This window comes from Podarcis vaucheri, assembly GCF_965113315.1.
Source record: "Podarcis vaucheri genome assembly, chromosome: 17".
Taxonomy (NCBI): Eukaryota; Metazoa; Chordata; class Lepidosauria; order Squamata; family Lacertidae; genus Podarcis; species Podarcis vaucheri.
Window position 1 is genome coordinate 19,884,830 of NC_138755.1, and position 18,790 is coordinate 19,903,619.

Sequence of the window (18,790 nt, forward strand, 5' to 3'; positions counted from 1 at the left end):
ATACTATAGCACGACGAATTCGCATGCAGGATTTGATCTATGAGCAACAGAAGAAATGAGAGATTATTGTATTGTTATTATGGCATAAGAGAGAGAGAAGATAGGGTGCAGCAAGGGGGAGAAATAAAAAACAGTATGGAAAACGAGGTAGGAAGTCAACAAAACAAACAAAAAAATTATTATTTATGTGAATTTTTTGAAAATTTAATAAAATATAACTGGGGGGGGGGGGATGAAGAAGTCCCAGTTGGACTAATAGTTCTTGTAGTAGAGCAGAGGTGAGGCACTCATTTCAACCCAAAAGCTGCCTTGCCTAGGGAGCAGCCTTCTGGCATCCTAGTGGTAGACTGGGCGATGGGTGCAACTCTTGCCTTTGCAGAAGAGATTACAGTCCAACTATGCAAAAGTCAGAGCAACATCTGTCCATGCAGGAAGTGAGGAGCATTCAAGGGAGCAAGAAGTGTTCAAGCCCAGACAAAAGATCTGGAGGGTGTGTGGACAGGATCAAGGAGGCGGTGGGGTCTAAAGAGGGTCCTGAGGGCCAGATAAAGAGGCCTGGGAGCCAGGTCAAATACATGTTGGAAATGTAAAGAAAAAGAAGGGACTTTTTAATCACATATGGTGGGAATGTAGAGAAGTTAAAAATTTTTGGGAAATGATATATAATGAATGGAAAAAAATATTTAAAATGACATTTGTAAAAAAAAGAAGAAGCATTTTTGTTAGAGATTGTAGGACAAGACCTGCCAAGGAAAATAAAGAACTTATTTATGTACGCTACAACAGTGGCAAGAGTCTTGATAGCACAAGAATGGAAGAATGAAGAAATCCCGACAAAAGAACAGTGGCAAGAGAAATTGATGAACTATGCAGAACTGGCTAAACTGACATACAAATTGCGAGATAAGGACAACTATGACTTCAAAGAAGAATGGGAACTTTTTACAAATTACTTAAAAAGACAACAAAATGAACTGGACTCCTTGGCTGGTTTTGAATAAACATACACAAATTTATTGATTGTTAACATAGTAAAAGGATAATATAAAGGTTTATACAATTTTACAATATGCAAAGAATAATATGTGTGGAGAAATCAGAGGAGCTGAGGGAAGACTCAGGGGGGTTGATGGGGAGGTGGGGGGAAAGGGGGGAAAATAATAAATAGGATATGTTTCGATATTTTGTCATGTTGAAATTGCTAATAAAAAGATTTTTTTAAAAAAAGAGGCCTGGGGAGCCACATGTGGCCCTGAACTCTGAGGTTCCCCACTCCTGAATAGTGCAAGTGTTTCTGTGCCAAGTAGAGCACTCGCTGTTTCCATTGTGAATATGAACTCAAGGTGTCATTGCAAGTCTTTGTTCTCATGACGGGCGATTGGTTGCAGCAGCCAGCAGGAGATAGGCAGTGGCAATTGGCTTTGTCATTGGTTGCTGCACCAAGGGCTGATGATGATTGGCTGTGGTTGTGGCAGTTGGACATTGCTGCCTTGGCAGTGTCAAGGCGTGCTTGCAATTGGCTGTGGATGCGTGGGGTGGGCAGTTGGGCTTTTTCCACCGAGCGTTCAGACAATTGGTGCCAGGGCAATGAGTGTGATTTGCATTGGTGGGCAGGCTGTAGAGCGATTGGTGGTGGTGACCCCCCCCCCAAAGAATCTCTATAACACTTGGCGACCCCCCCCCAAAAAGCTCAAGAACTCTGAGCAATTCCCCCCCATCTTTGTTGCAGTCCCCAAAAATAGGGGTCGTCTTATACATGGGGGCATGTTATACACGAAAAAATACGGTATTTGGGTTAAAACGCATACAAAAATTCATATTTTAGGATAAATGCATGAGCTGTGTCTATTGTGGGAAAGTGCATTTAGAGGGTAATGTGAACATTTCGCACTTCTTTTTTGTTGAAAAAAATCAGATTGAAGCAGAAATGGGATGGAAAGGATTTATGGATCAGCACGTGCGAAACGATTGTGGACTAGAAATAGTCAGGCCTATCTATGCCTAGTTGAGGCTGGGTCACAACAATTGCTCATATTAAAAACAGACTCGTGTCATTGGCTGACGTAATGCACATTTTGACCCTTGACCTTGAAACCCTTCTCTCCCCATTTTGGTTACCACCTGTCTAACAGACATACTGAAGGCATCTTGCCTTTGTGCAAGAACTTCTCCGGTAACCATTTTCTATGTTTGTTCATGAACGATTCTCTTAAATGTGGTAGAAATAGGGTTTAAAAATTTGCTCGAGAAGCTAGCTAAGCAGAATAGTCAAGGGGTCATGCCAGCCCTACCATTAGGCAGAGGGATAAGAATATTTCAGGGATGGGGAGATTCTCAGTAAGATGTAGAAGGGCATTGGATATGGGCAAGGTTAGATTACAATAGAGCAGTGTATTTTAGGAGCAGTTGTTGTAGTTACCTTTTTATAACTCATAATAACTATAGCAGTCTTCCCAACTCGAGGCCACATAGCTGCCCTTTGCTGAAGTAAAGGGAAAGTATTTTTGGCACATTTGACTTATGTATGTAGGCCAGTTTAATTGTCACTCAGTGTGAAGAACTAGGAATACAGATGTTCTTGGGGACCAAAGGGAAGGGATGGCACTTCTTCCTACATAAATTGTACCCCTGTCAACTCCTGGAATAAAAATAGCTTCATACAGATATCCCATCCTTTATATATTTTTCATGCACTAATTATTTCCACATACACCTCTCTGCAGACTGACTACTACAGTTGATGGTTTCGAAAAGTTGCCTGCTGGTGCTATTTGATCTCTCAACAAGGGTCTCCTATTTTAATTGTTGCTGTTTCAAAGGCATTGCTTTATTGCATATTTTAATTATGGATGCTTACGTTTTGATGTTTTAATAGGATTGTTTCTTGTGTTTCTTTTTACTTGTGGATGCATTCAATTACTGAAGTTTATTTTTAATACTTGTGTAATTGATTATTATTTTTTTTACTGGTAAACTGCTTAGTATCCACAGCAACATCATCATCAACAACGTTATGCTTGCTCTAATCTTGCAACAAATCTTCCATCCATTGTTTCAGGGAGTCAGCACCCCCAGCCCTGACAACACTTCCTTCTGAGCTCTTATTGGACAGATTGCACCCCAATCCCATGTACCAGCGCATGCCTCTACTCTTGAACCCAAAGTTATTCAGTCTGGAGTATCCACGGAACAATATCGAATATGTGAGAGATATTGGAGAAGGCGCTTTCGGCCGGGTCTTCCAAGCAAGGTAAATGACCAGCTGTCATCTCTGGTCGTTTCTGTTTACATGAACCCCAATGTTAGACACGTTTTCTGTCTTAGTTTCTCTTTGTTTCGAAGAATTAGCTAAGCAAAGAATGGCCATTGCCCCCAAAGGCAGAGGTCAAAAAGGCACTTAACATGAGCTGAGGCATGTGCAGAAAACGGTGATGCTCGTGGTTGCCAAACCACATGGGCCAGCCTTGCAGCTGTGTTGCTCTCCTGGAAGATTTGTTTTCAGATGGGCAGGAGGCCATTCTCAGGCATTTGACAATGATGTGACATTTACTGTATCCACACTGCAGCTGTCACACTGCCACATGTCCGGAGCGGGCGACGCGAGAACTGGAAGTTTGCTTTGGAGACTGGGACTTCCTATAGCTACTGGGTAGTAAAACACCCTGACGTTTCAGCAACAGCTGGGCAAGTTGGCTTGGGGATGGCTGCTACATCTCCCCAGGCAGGCGTCTCCTTCTATATAATGCCATACATAGGGACAGCACGGAGATGGCATCCCCATAGGCGTGGCCATGGGCCAGCTCAGACATAAATAATCTCAGCTGAATAAAGGGGGGGGGTATTAAGGCAAGAGGGAGTGCAGGTGCCACTCTGAGGCTGTCAGTTTCCCTTCCCATCTCCTTCTGAGCCCCATCTTGAGGCCAGATACACTCAGATCATGCTAGGACATGGGAAACGGATTTCTAAGCAGGGCTCCTGAGCCTCATGTGGGAATATTCAGGGTGGCAGGAGAGGATATATTGTTTATTAATATCCTTCCTAACTTGCGCTAGCAAGTTTCTTTATGTGGCACATTCCCCTTTCTTACATATACAGCAGATAGCTGGTTGCAGACTTGTGTAAGCCTCTCTCTATTAAACAATTCAGTCTGTCTAAGATTGAATTAGGAGGGTCGCGGGTGGCGCTGTGGTCTAAACCACAGAGCCTAGGGCTTGTCAATCAGAAGGTCAGCGGTTCGAATCCCCGCAATGTGGTGAGCTCCCGTTGCTCGGTCCCTGCTCCTGCCAACCTAGCAGTTCGAAAGCACATCAAAGTAGATAAATAGGTACTACTCCGGTGGGAAGGTAAACGGCATTTCCGTGCACAGCTCTGGTTCACCAGAAGCGGCTTAGTCATGCTGGCCACATTACCCGGAAGCTGTACGCCAGCTCCCTCGGCCAGTAAAGCAAGATGAGCGCCGCAACCCCAGAGTCATCCGCGACTAGACCTAACAGTCAGGGGTCCCTTTACCTTTAAGATTGAATTGTGCATTCCTGGTAAGTTCCCTTTAACCCCTCTTAAAAGAATAAAGACACAACAATCTTATTTAAAGTCAATAAAAGAAGTTTACTCACATCAGTTCACAGTTGGATTCCTGAAGGCAGACTTAGTTACAAATATGTACATGTGGATCTACCCCATATGCGGAATAGCCCCAGTGCTTCTGCTAGCTAGCAGAGCACTTGTAGCTAAAAAGCTGGTCCAGCAAAGAAGAGAGAGAAAAAGCGAGAAGGGAGAGAGTGCTGCATGACTCGTCCTTTTGTTACCTGGACAGGTAAGGTCACGCCCACCTCTAGTCTCATGCAAGGGAAGGATGCTCCAGCCCAGGAGGAATAGGAATTTTCGACTGGCTGGACCAACATCCCCTTGTATGTCCATTCTAGGAAAACAAGGAATGTTGTATTTGACTGCTCCCAGTGGATTACATCCCACACCTCGGATGGTGGTTAGGCAAGCAGCGGAGGAGCAGGCACAGTGCCCATTCTTGCACCAGTTCCATGGTATGAACCCCTTCACTTGTGGCCCACCTGTCTTGTGATGGGGACTGCAAGGGTGCAGGAACCTGCTGCCACTGGTAGGTTAACAAGTGAGCATCCTTGTTGCTGCCACAGAACCAGCATGGCACAAAGGAGGCTGAAGGTTTGGCAGGCCGGGAATTTATCCTGGCCCTGGTTGCAGTGCCAAGCGCTGCTATTGGGCAGTTGGTCTCGCACCCAGGGGACGATCTCTGAATCCTGCCGCCATGGGCTGATTTGGCAGCAGGAGGATGATCCGGCCGGTGATATGCCATTTCACAATGGAGGCCCGGGGCCCTCCCACAAAACCACCCACCCCAAAAGGGGCAAACGGACATATTTGAAACACCATAGGAAAAGTCTGCAAACACCCCGTTCTGCCCCTCCTCTGCCCTGCCCCATTCCGCCCCCTTTTGTGACATTTTCCTGACCTTTGCACTTCCAGGTTTGGCACGATGGGCATGTGCGCAGTCACACACGTATTGAATGTGTGTAAATGGGGGGTTGCCTGTACATTATCTGCTGCAGCACCACAGCAAGCGAAATAATGTAGTTATCGTCAGAAGCCGAACTGCAGTAGAATGGAAACAGCGCTGCAAGCGATGAACCTGGTTCAGAAAGGAGATGGGTGCCTCCTTCTATTCATACCTGTACCTCTGCGGTTGCCACCTGTGGACATCAAAGGGAGGCAGAGGCAGAGGCAGAGAGAGTTATGTACAATAGCCAGCAGCTGACACACAAAGTCCTCAGAGCTAGATGAACAATTGGTGTTTATGAGGCAATGAGAGAGAAAAGTGAATGGTGTCACCAGCCAGCAAGTTATTCCTTAGGTTATATATGGGAGATGCTGCTCTCTGCTGTCGGGGACAAAGAATGTCACACCACGACGGGACGGGCAAGATCCTAGATATCAGCTGAGCAGCTCATTCCATCCCATTCTGGTTTCACTGTCACACAATCCTGAATTCTTTCTCTCCCTTTCTCTCCCATTGTATGCCATTATGGCAAGCATTTGTACACATTTTGTGAGCATGTCTTCCATAAAACCTGCACTTTTATTTATAACACACACTTCTAAATACTTTTCTGTGTAATCACCAGTAATTGATGCATTTTGTACGCATCTTTTGCATGAAAAATATGTATTTTTATATAATATAATATAATATAATATAATATAATATAATATAATATAATATAATATAATATAATATAATATAATATAATATAATATAATATAATAATATAATATAATATAATATAATATAATATAATATAATATAATATAATATAATATAATATAATATAATATAATATAATATAATATAATATAATATAATATAATATAATATAATATAATACATATTTTATATGTAATATGTATTTTTCATGTGGGTGCACGTTTTGCTCTCTGAAAATGCATAGCAAAAGGGATGCTCTCATTTTCTGCAGCTGCACATGACTTTTCTGTCTGCCTCGTTCCTTTTTGTTCTCCTCCTCTCTTAGGGCTCCTGGACTGCTTCCTTATGAGCCGTTCACGATGGTGGCTGTGAAGATGCTCAAAGAAGAAGCCTCGGCGGACATGCAGGCAGACTTCCAGAGAGAGGCGGCCCTCATGGCTGAATTTGATAATCCAAACATTGTGAAACTTTTAGGTACCAAACCTGACATCATCTTCTTCTTCTTAAAACCATCAATATGCATTTATTATTGTTATGGAACCCCTTCTTGTCCCACAGCACTGGCTCAAAGATGCAGGCAGACTAGGCAGCCATCTTGGGTGACATATTGAGGAAGCAGTTGCCATACCAAAAGCAGCAGAACATAGAGTCTGGTCTCTTGTGCTGCTTCTGACTTGGTTCACGTGACACAGGGAGCCAAACTGTGGCTTACCAAGACTGCCATTTTGCTCTTCTGTGTTCCTTTCTAACTAAGCTAAGGTTTGACTTAGTTTGTCACCTGAACTGGAACTCATGGCTAAGGACTCTCTTCATTAACTGCAGGACGTGGGTGGTGCTGTGTTCTAGACCACTGAGCCTCTTGGGCTGGCCAATCAGAAGGTTGGCAGTTTGAATCCCGGTGACAGGATGAACTCCCATTGCTCTGTCCCAGCTCCTGCCAACCTAGCAGTTCGAAAGCACACCAGTGCGAGTAGATAACTAGGTACCACTGTGGCAGGAAGGTAAACGGTGTTTCCATGCACTCTGGTTTCCATCATGGTGTCCCGTTGCACCAGAAGCAGTTTAGTCCTGCTGGCCACATGACCCGGAAAGCTGTCTGCAGACAAACGCTGGCTTCCTTGGCCTGAAAAGTGAGAATAGTGCTGCACCCCTAGTCGCCTTTGACTGGACTTAACCATCCAGGGGTCCTTTACCTTTTTATCTTTTATCTCATCAACTGCATGCCATAGCCAAGAACAAAACAGCGTTGTGCAACCCAGGCCTCTGACGCATCTGGCTCCGTGTGTGAAACTGATAAATTAATTCATAGAATCATTGAGTTGGAAGGGACCCTGAGAAGCATGTAGTCCAACCCCCTGAAATGCAGGAATATGCAGTTGTCCCATAAGGGAATCGAACCTGCAACCTTGGCATTATTAGCACCACACTCTAACCAACTGAGCTATTGGTTTAAAAGAGGTCAAAACTCATTGAAACTCAATTAAAATTGTGCTATCTGCAGAGCTCCAGAGCCAACTGCCTAACCTGTTGCCATGTTAAGCGGAAGTCCTTGATCTATCTGTCCGTGTGTGAACTGAGTGTTCTCCCAGAATCCTTTGCAAAAGCAGAGCTGCCTCTCCTGCCTTCTTTCTGATAATGCCTAGAGTAACACAATGCATGATTTGATGTTATCATGCTATGCCTCCTTTCTCCCCGTCAACATCATAGGTCATTGGGCTGGTCAGCTGCAAATCTCTCCAAATGAATATGACTGGTTCTAGTAATCAATCCAAACAAAGTTTATTTTGCTAGAAATATTGTCAAGCCAGAAGGTGTTTTTTTTTTTGGGGGGGAGGTGTTACAGGGGGGGGGGGTTGAAGTTAGTTCCTCAGGCCAAAGCGACTGTGTACATTTCAGCAGGAGAAAGGGGAAACAGGAAGTGGACACTCAGTTGGAGAGATTCCTTTGTTTATTATCACCATGCTGGATAAATTAGGAAAGGCCAAAGGAATCCATCAGTTTCATGTTGCGGGGGTGTGGGACTGTTGAACATCACTTGACCCGAGAACCCTTTTACGTGCACACTTCTCTTTTAGCCTAGACCAGCTGTTTTGGAAATGTGAAATGTCTGTGTCTGTCCCGTCCCCCGTGCCCCCAATGGCGAGAAGGAGTGAAAATTCAGCCTCAGTGACTAAATGGGACAGAAATGTCCACCAGGACATCAGAGGCTTAAATGTACTTGCACTCTTTGTTCACTTTTCATACTCCAATTTTTAGGTTTAATACGAGCTGTGTAAGGCTGTATACTTCAGCAATTCATATTTCAAAAGCTACACAATTGCACAATGTAATCATTTAGCTCATTCCAGTGGTTAATGCTCCGGCAGCTGAAATCTGTAAAAATCCTGAACAGCTATTAGCTGGCATTAAAACAAGATATTTGGACATGTGGGAGAAAACCATAAATGTAGCCAGAGATCTGTTAGCAGGAGCACCTATTGTATGAAAGAAGCAAGCCGCTTTTAAAACAGGACAGTGTTTAGGCTGTTTGGACATAGAAGCCAAAAGAGCAGTATATACCCCTACTTTATGTACTGCTCTCACCAAGGTGCACAGACCCTTTGGGTCCTAAACATTAATCTTCCAGATGAAATGAATCAATTGCTTCCTTTTGGGGTTTTTTTTTGGGGGGGGTGTTATGGTAAGACATTGTATTTTACGTGTTGTGTTTCTGTGCTTCAAGCGCCGGGCCTTTCTACAATTCTGTTTTGCTTTCTCGCTCGTTTCTTTGCACATGTTAGCAAATTCAGGACCTCTAGGGCTCGGCCTCCATGTAATAGGAAGGAGCAGGCATAGTTTTGTTACAGCTTTAGCATTCCTTACCTTCCTTTTATGTATTTGTAATTTTGGGAATTGTCAGTGCCGATGTTAGAGACTTCAGAATACAGACCAGAATGGAAAAATCCAGGCAGCAATATTTTAATTACAAAAGTTTTATTGACTTTGGTTTATTTGTCAGACAAGCAAAGCAAAGGGGTGCATTCAGCTGCCAAAATGAGAGAAAATGCCCCCGAACACCAGGGGCAAACAGTTTTTATCCCCTTAGGCAAAACAATGGTTCAACCCTTGACCCAGCCCTCAAACATTCCCCTTTATGCATATTCATTGAAGCTCAACCAATTAAATAATTGATGTTGGTCTTTCGGTTCCAAACTGCATTATACACTAGGTGGCGCTGCGAGTTTAAAATCTTTCTGACCCCTTTTACTGGTTCCAGTAAATGCTCCTTGACCCCCTCCTCTTTTGTGGTTTTAACAGGTTGCTCGGCTTAGAACCTTGTGGTGGGCTAGACATCCTGGGCAAACGAACAGTTTCTCAGAACAGCTCCAAAATCCCCTGACCGCATCCTCTTGCAAACTCGCTGTGTTGCAAAAATATTGTTTATGCAAGCAGGGGCAAGCAGGGGAGAGAGAAATGTCTTTTTTAGCTTTCAGCTTATAACATGGCTCCACCCTGGCTCTCCAAAGTGGACCCAGGTGGACCCCTGGTCCTCACTCCTTCATTTCCCCCCTTTCCATCATGAAAATGCCGACCGATTATGGTTCTGCATTTTCATTTTGATGGACCTATAGGTACCACATCATAGAGAGCCAGGACATGCGTACATGTAGCTGCATTGACCAATGGCGGAACGGTTAAGTGGCAGTGGGAGGAGTGGTAGTCCACTCGTGGCATCTGTTGGGGTGACTTATTGGCAGAATGGGTTACCACTTCAGCCACTTGTAAACACCTAGTGTAGGGGTTATGGACGCCCCACTCAGTCATTAGACGGGAAAAGTTGGCAGGGGAGACCAGGGAACTCTTTCCCGCTTTGGCCAATGCCAGCAAAAATACAGGAGTATCCAGAGAAGTAGGGCAGTACATACCACGCCTACCCACCAACCCCAATATTTCCATAGTTCCTCCCACCAATACTCGGGGGCCATTCCTAATGTTCTTTTACTGCTGAAGGGCCGACTGATATTCGTATTCAATTATTCGCTGGGCCTCAGGGGTGACTCTCCACCTTTTTGCTGAGGCACCCACTATATGGAGCAATTTCCCTAGAATCCCTTGTGGGTGGACTGGGCCCTCGTGTTGTCTCCTCAAGAGATTATACCCAAAAGGGGCTTCCCCCTCTTCATATATCACCATGCACCCACAAGAATATATCCACCCCTGCAACGGCCTGACACACGGGGTGACTATATCAAGGGGTTCTGGTCCCAATACCAAAAGTCCTAGTGGTGCCTCTAAATTTGCTGGAGAGCAAGTTTCTACGTTGGGGACCCTGCCCGCGGGCACCCCTCCCATCCAATTCTTCCGGAACTAGGTGCCCTGTCTGTCTACTGGGCGGCAACTCTTATGCAGCCACAAGAATACCCTGCCACATTCAAGGGTATTAGGTGTGGAGTTACCAGGCCCAGTAGTTCAGGTAGTATTCTGGGATTTAGGGAGGCTTGAGCCACCACGACAACCACAGGTGGGGCTGCAGAACTTACAGGCACCTGTTCAGTAATTTTAATGTGCACCTGATTATCAAATGGGGTTGGTACAGTGCTCTACCCTGCAACCAGCAGGCTATTCTCCCACAACTACAAGAGCGGTCTAGAACTCGATAGATTTCGACCAATCCTGCAGCTCCCCGGAGGAGCCACATCCAAGTGCGCTGGGCAATGCAGTGAATAAAGAGCCACAGTGGGAGAGTGGGATGCTGTACTGCGGCCGCCCTATTGAACCCTCGTTCCCAAGAGCCTACGAGTATGCCGTCTCTTACCACCGGCAAGACAAACCAGTCATAGCAGAGGTCAGCAGGCCAATAGGGTTGGTATGGTTCGGTAGGGTCAGGGCAATAAGACATTAGCAAGTCAATAAAGAAAATAAGAGAGAAAAGAGAAAGTCTTTGTAACTGTCCTTGTGATGATTAGTCGCAGGATCTCGTTGCCCGTGGCCTAACGCTTTTTCCCTGGTAGCGTCAGACACAAGGTGATGATCAACTTCAGAGGGTCAGCAGGATTTCTCTTGCAAGTCCAGACACCCTTCTTCAGATGCGTGTGATGTACCCAGGGGATCACCTCGACTACTTTCACTGCAGTTGGGGATGAGGGGGTCGCCAGACGCTGTCACCCAGAGGAACTGGTGAACCGGCTCAGCGAGACTGCCGCGGGACTGCAGGTGTACGCTCGAGGGAATACCTGGAAAGGAAGCAAACACACACACACAACAAACACAGGGATTGCACTTGTTCTTGGGTGATGTGATCTCCCATCTGCCCCAAACTGGCGGGGATGTCTCGGACGAAAGGGGTTGGCCTGCCATATAGAAGTTCAAAGGGTGATAGTCTCAGTCTCTTGGTTGGCGCACAGGGCACAGTTTTGGGATATAGCAGCAGTTAGTTATAGCAGCAGTTAGTTGAGATAGAATATTCTCCCAACGTGTGCTTTAGCAGCTGGGCCTCCCAAATGGGTGGACTCGTGGTAATTCTTTACAATTGTGCTGGCCAGATGTTGGGGCACAAAAACACGGCTGTCTGGTCCTTCCTGGAGCGTTGCTCCTTCTTGGCTGGTCCACTGCTGTTCATCAAGGGTGTAACGTGGTTCCACATCGTCTGGAGTGAGTTCTGGGATTATTCTTTTGGCATAGCAGGCATTTCCTGGAAATCTGGGCCGCCAGTTGATAAAGGTTGGCTATATAGACATACTTCTCCAGCTGCTTGGTTGTGGCATCTAGCCTCATGTGGGTGGATACATAGTATCTGGTTTGTCAGCAGTGCTCAAGATCCCTTCTGGGACCACTGTTCCAATAACTGAGGCGGGGCCGGTTCCCGGGCTGCTTCCTTGGCCACTCTGTCTGCCAATCGATTTCCTCTGGCCACTTCTCCTGGTCCAGTCTTGTGTCCATAACCTCAATGCAATCGTGCGTCTGCTCCTCACCTTCTCCTACCGGCAACAGGGTAGCTGGGTTGAGGGCGGTGGTGACCACTGGTGGAGGTTTCAGAGCTGCCTCACAAGCTGCATTATCTGCTTTCCGGTTGCCTCTGGTGACCATGTCCCAACCTCTATCATGGCCTTTGCAGTGCATTACAGCAATCTCTTTGGGGGCCCATACAGTTTCTAGTAACGTCTCAACTTCTGGAACGTATGGGCGCCATGCGCATGCAGGGTTAAGAAGGCATATTTAGAATCAATATAGATGTTAGCCTTGCATCCAGCTGCCAATTGCATGGCAATGCCTTTCGCTGTTGGACTTCACCTCAGAGGACAAATAACTCTTGGAGACTTTGGCCTCCTCAGAACTCTTGGAATGGCTTGCCTGGCCTGCACCCCCACTTTTGGGTGCTCCATTGCCTGAGGAACAGCTTGCAACTGCCTTTTCAGCCTTTCTCCAACACACAGTGCATCACACAGATGCGTTGAACCGTAGAAACAACTTCCCAAAGCAGCCTCAGCCCCCTCTGGGCTTGGTACTCAGCCCCCTCTGGGCTTGGTCTCCACTGCAGCCTGACATGCCGTCTTCAATCCCTGCCACGCAACCCAGGGCTTCTCTAGAGCATCAGCCACGTCTCCTTCACAAGCCTCCACTGCGCCTGTAAACTTCTTAATGGGCTGGGCAAAGCCTGTTTCAGCCTGTGTACTTTCCCATAGTTGCTTTTCTGCCAGCCAGTAATACATGCGTTTTGACCAGGCTTCCCAATTGGCTCCATGCAGCCTTTCACAGGGGTAATTCTTATGGCCTTACTGTTGCTGAACAGGCATCTTCCTCCCCCTTGGCCGCGGGTCTCTGAATGGCTACGGCGGACCCCTCGGGTCCCTGGCCTGTGAGCCATTGCTGTGCCTAACACTGCTGCCTTTTCTTTCCTCCACTGCTTTTTCTCCCTCTTCTCAGCCTCTCCTCTTTGTTCAAACACCTTCTAAACGATGGCCATGACCTGAAATCTGGACATGCCCTGGAACCCAGGCTGTTTTTGGATTTTGGTTCTAATGTCCTTTGCACATTGTCCTATGAGGGAGGCATTTACCATTAACTCATGTGCAGGGAGTTCAAAGTCAAAGGGGGTCCAAATTCTGTATGCCTCCATCAGGCGTTCCAAGAAATTCTAAAGCCTGTGTATTAATTCTCCTCCTTTCCTCTGAGGTAAAGAGAGTGCTCAGCAATTGCTGACAATCTGCCCAGGTAGCCTCATGCGCTGCAAATATAGAGGACCGCAAGTCCACAACTGCCTGGGATGGTAGTGAAGGGGACATATTGAAGGGTGAACGGAGGCGCAGGGAGTGGCTTGTCCCAAACTACACGAAGGGGGGGGGGTCAGGACTTCTGCTTCTCCTGCCTCTGCGGTGGACCTGGACCGCTTTATGTGCTCCCCCAATGCTTTGCCTCAAATATTGCAATAAGCTTCTGCAGCTTCTCGATACATAGTGGTCAAACTTCTGTATTTGTTCATCCTTTCCCTCAATTCTTTAAGGTTGGGGTATATTTTGTTCAGGATCTGGTCACTGGGCTCTGCCTCGTCTACATCTGGGGTGTCTGGCAGCCCCCCTTTCCCGCTTCGGCTCCTGGGGGCCACATATCGGGGCGGCGGTGGAGCTTTGGGGATATGGGGCTGTCCCTGTCCTCCCAAGGGGGCCACCACGGCACTTGGATCATATGGGGGTGGGGCCAGGACTTTTGCCTCGGATCCCTGGTAAATGGGCTTCTTGAGGCGTTTTCCTGCCTGTGCTCCTTAATTTTGAATTGATCAGTCTTATATTTCTTCAGCCAGGGGGGTGGGGGGGTTTCTCTATTATCACGTGAACCTCTAGAACTTCATCCATGTTCACAAACTCATGCAAGTTAAATGGAGAAAGTTCTTCTTCCTCTTTTAGTTTTATGCAGTTTTTTTGTGTTTTGTTTTTTTTTTTTTATCTGTTCCCTCATCCTTTCTCTGTGGCAACTAACTTGTCAACTGTGGTGGCCACAAAGATGCAGGTCTTCTCTTGAGGTTTCTCTGCCTGAGTCTCAAACCAGGGGTCTGCTGCAGTGTTCTCTGAGACACACCTGAGCACTGAGCCATCCAGCTGGTGCCTGGTTAAGGACACCAATTAAATTGACCTCCCTGTCTCAGCTATAACTGCTATAGGTCTAAAACCATTTCATATTCCCTAGCCATAGACCACCTCTCACTGGTCATCAGAGAAACTAGGGCACTACTGGTGGTTTCCCTGATGTGTTCCAAACTGCCGCTGGTCACATAGATACCCAGCTCTTCCCTAGCTAAGTTCTGGGATTTAGCTTGCCCTCCCTGGTCAAGCTGTACTTACTATCAAACTTACAGCTCAGCAGAGAACCCTCCAGCTCTGCCTGGCTGAACTCTTGCCTTCATTGAGGTCCAGAGATCTGAAAGCTTTGTATGCACTCTGGTTCTGTATACTAACTTGGATAACCTAAGGGATCTCTGGAGCGATCCCCTCCATCGCTCCCAAATCTGAATCTGAGTCTGAAACTCTTCTCTAAGTAACTACTCAGCCTCAAAAGATACTCCTTGTTGCCCTGTCCCAGCTAGGGCCCCTATGTTTCTTCCCAGTTCAATGCTGTGTCCAGTCCAGTTCACACAGAGTGTGTAAGCGTTCTGGCGTCATCACAACGCCATAGTCTCCGCTGAATGCTTTCTTGAAATTGTTCAGCATGCACTTTAGGGGAGTTATTAGACCTTTTGAGCCACTCCCTCCCATATTTAATATGGCCCTTGTGCAGCGTCCCCAAACACCAAACAAACACACATAAACTTCCCAATTTTCCTCGCCCAGTCGAACTCGCGCTGCTGGGAAGCGCAGTACTTATTGGTTCTACCCCAGGGGAATACCCTGGGGTTACACATACACACGCACCAAGTGCCTCTTTCACTGGACGCTGTACCACACAAACTAGCCTCCCGGTTCCCCCCCTTTTTCCTTTTTGCCTTCCTTTAAATCCTTAAGCGTGGGTGGGTATCAGGGGCCAATCCTTCCCTTAGTGCCACCAAACACGCTTGGGCATGTGATCAGGATGCCCCTTCCCCTTTTTAATTACAAGGGGGTCTCTGTCTTCCTCTGTCCCCAGGGCCCTTTGTCATGTACTCACCAGCCGGCTGGACTCTGCCCTGTCCTGTCAAGTTCGGTCCTTCAATCCATTGCCTTCTCTTCCAGGATCCAGCAGAAGGGTCAAATTGGCTTCGCCCTCCTCCGAAGAAAAGCCTCGGTGGCGCCAGGATAAGCGGCCTATTGGCCCTTCCCCTGTGTCCTGCCTAGAAAAGGACAAGGGAGCTGCCTTCTGGTCTTTTTGAGGACTTAAGGTCCCTATCCGAGTCACGCAAGCACCAGAAATGTTAGAGACTTCAGAATACAGACCAGAATGGAAAAATCCAGGCAGCAATATTTTAATTACAAAAGTTTTATTGACTTTGGTTTATTTGTCAGACAAGCAAAGCAAAGGGGTGCATTCAGCTGCCAAAATGAGAGAAAATGCCCCCGAACACCAGGGGCAAACAGTTTTTATCCCCTTAGGCAAAACAATGGTTCAACCCTTGACCCAGCCCTCAAACATTCCCCTTTATGCATATTCATTGAAGCTCAACCAATTAAATAATTGATGTTGGTCTTTCGGTTCCAAACTGCATTATACACTAGGTGGCGCTGCGAGTTTAAAATCTTTCTGACCCCTTTTACTGGTTCCAGTAAATGCTCCTTGACCCCCTCCTCTTTTGTGGTTTTAACAGGTTGCTCGGCTTAGAACCTTGTGGTGGGCTAGACATCCTGGGCAAACGAACAGTTTCTCAGAACAGCTCCAAAATCCCCTGACCGCATCCTCTTGCAAACTCGCTGTGTTGCAAAAATATTGTTTATGCAAGCAGGGGCAAGCAGGGGAGAGAGAAATGTCTTTTTTAGCTTTCAGCTTATAACATGGCTCCACCCTGGCTCTCCAAAGTGGACCCAGGTGGACCCCTGGTCCTCACTCCTTCACCGAAGAGCATTCATGCACAGCCTTCAGAGGAAAAACAACAACCAGGGAAGAGTGTTGTGAGCTAGGCTGCACATTTGAGAGGGCCCAGGCAGGAAGGGACTGGTGATTCTCTTCCCAGCAATGGTCCTAACACAATTAGTACATACATTGGTGCCATGGTTATTCGCACAGCGCTAACACATTTATTGAGCCATGCAGTGGCTTTGTAGGATGCAACTTGCCCTTCCAGCAACTCAGTATCATAACATGAGTTATCGTTGATCTTGTTAACAACAGAAGCAATAAAACTCCTAAAACCCAGAGTTTGAGTGTTGGTAGTTGCAATTCCAATTAACCAGTTGAGGAAGCATTTTATGGACTTCCTTTCTTAAATAGCTAACTGCTGGACATCCTCTGTAGGGGGGAAAAGGACCTATAAGATTGTTATTATTTAAATACCTGCACATCATGGCACATTAAATAGCACATTGCTATTGCCGACAAACTTGTTGGCCTGCAAACAAGCAAATATTTATTGCATGTCTATCCTTGATTTCAGGGGTGTGTGCTGTTGGAAAGCCCATGTGCCTACTTTTTGAATACATGGCCTTTGGGGACCTCAACGAATACCTGCGCAACCGATCGCCACGCAACCTCTGTAGCCTAAGCAACAATAACCTTGACATGCGGATCAGGCCCTCGAGCCCCAGCGTGCCCGGTCTCTCGTGCACCGACCAGCTCTGCATTGCCAAACAGGTGGCAGCTGGCATGGCCTACCTCTCGGAACGCAAGTTTGTGCACCGCGACTTGGCCACCAGGAACTGTTTGGTGGGAGAAAACATGGTGGTCAAAATTGCAGACTTTGGTCTCTCCAGGAATATGTACTCAGCAGACTATTACAAAGCCAACGAGAACGACGCCATTCCCATACGATGGATGCCCCCCGAGTCCATCTTCTACAATCGCTATACGACTGAGTCTGACGTCTGGGCCTACGGCGTGGTCCTGTGGGAGATCTTTGCCTTCGGCCTGCAGCCCTATTATGGGATGGCTCACGAGGAAGTCATCTATTACGTGAGAGATGGAAATGTCCTCTCTTGCCCAGATAACTGCCCTCTGGAGCTGTACAATCTCATGCGCCTGTGTTGGAGCAAGCTCCCTTCTGACAGGCCGAGCTTTGCGAGCATCTATCGCATTCTGGAGCGCATGTATGAGAGGGCAGTGGCAGCTGATCATGCATGAGCTGTGCGACCAGGGGCAGCTTTTCATGGCCTCCTCTCTTGAATGACTAAGCTTGGGTGAAAGAAGGAGTCTGGACCTCAATATATCAGCAGGATCAATTGTGCCAACACAGTCTTTGTAGTTGCTGCTTAGGCAACATTCCCAATAGGAAACTGAAGCAAGTGTGGTTGTTGACTTGAGTGAAGGCCGCAACTTCAGGAAGCGTCACGAGTGTATTTTGAAAATAACCAGCAAGGACACTATTCTTGAAATGTCATTTTTGTTTTCCGTTTTCTTTTAAAACTTTTTTTATCACGACTTTCTGTTATGCCAAAAACCACGACGTTCAAAAATAAAATCCACTACTACTAAAACAAGATCAGAGAATAAGCTAAAAGCAGCAGCAGAATTTCAAATACAATCAATTGAAAGAGGAAATGAAGAGTTTTTTTGGGGGGGGCATGTTGGATATTATAGCAGGAGCATTCAGAACAATTCTAAAAACCCAACTCCTTCCAGAGCAGGAAGTTCTTCACAGGTGATTTTGAACATGTGTCTATATCTCATGTCTTGATTTATCCTGAGTCACAACATTGCTCAATCTGATTAGGCAGGCAAGAGTACAGGATTTCATCTTGTATGTATTTTATTGGAAAATTGCTTCCAAAATGTGTTTATTAGAAGAAATTCGCACTGATGCGAGGGTTGTTGTTGTTAATTGCAAATTTGCTGCAGAAATATGGAGAACTGAATTTAAGAATGGAGAAATCAATTCCTTGTATACAGCCTGTTCCACGAGAGACCATTTTAGATGTGTGGGTTAAGAACAGAAAAGCACTGATCGATGTCCTGCAATTCTAACCCCCTTTAAAACCTCGTTCATTTATTTTGTCTGAAAACGGAATACACTGTATGTACTTACTGGCTGCAAATCAAATGAGCATGCACGTATATTTCTGTGCATCCATCACAGGAGACACAGAATTTTCGGGAACTTTAGATGTGGGGAGGGGGAGCGATGTCTTGTGTAAACAAACAACTTGGTGGTGAATGAGCAGAGCTATACACCGCATGAAGCCAGCAGGGTTATGTGAATGAAAAGAGCGTCATTCACTCTCCTTGGTGGTGAGATCATTGCCTTCTAAATTACCTTCTAAATTTATCAGTTTTCGTTGGGGGAGTTGGATTCAGTTCACAAGACGGGGATGCCAGGGAATAAGGCAGTCGGAGTTGGGTTACAGCGAAGGGGACTTGGAAGTCTTTGGTACCCTGCCGATCATTAACAAGATGATACAGCATGTCTTCCAGAAAGGAACAGCAGGGGAACGGGAAGTTCTTAACATCCAGACATGTGACAGTCTG

At 46.3% G+C, this 18,790-nt stretch overlaps 1 protein-coding gene across 1 annotated transcript in view; it reads left to right on the top strand.

The window, feature by feature from the left end:
* MUSK (muscle associated receptor tyrosine kinase) overlaps positions 1 to 18,125 on the top strand; it is a 64,314-nt gene extending 46,189 nt beyond the window's left edge. The window contains exons 15-17 of the mRNA XM_082205993.1: positions 3,059 to 3,250; positions 6,561 to 6,709; positions 16,767 to 18,125. Of these exons, the coding sequence (XP_082062119.1) occupies positions 3,059 to 3,250; positions 6,561 to 6,709; positions 16,767 to 17,449 (1,024 nt within the window). The 3' untranslated portion in view covers positions 17,450 to 18,125. The remainder of the gene's footprint in view (positions 1 to 3,058; positions 3,251 to 6,560; positions 6,710 to 16,766) is intronic.
* The last annotated feature ends 665 nt before the right edge of the window (positions 18,126 to 18,790 follow it).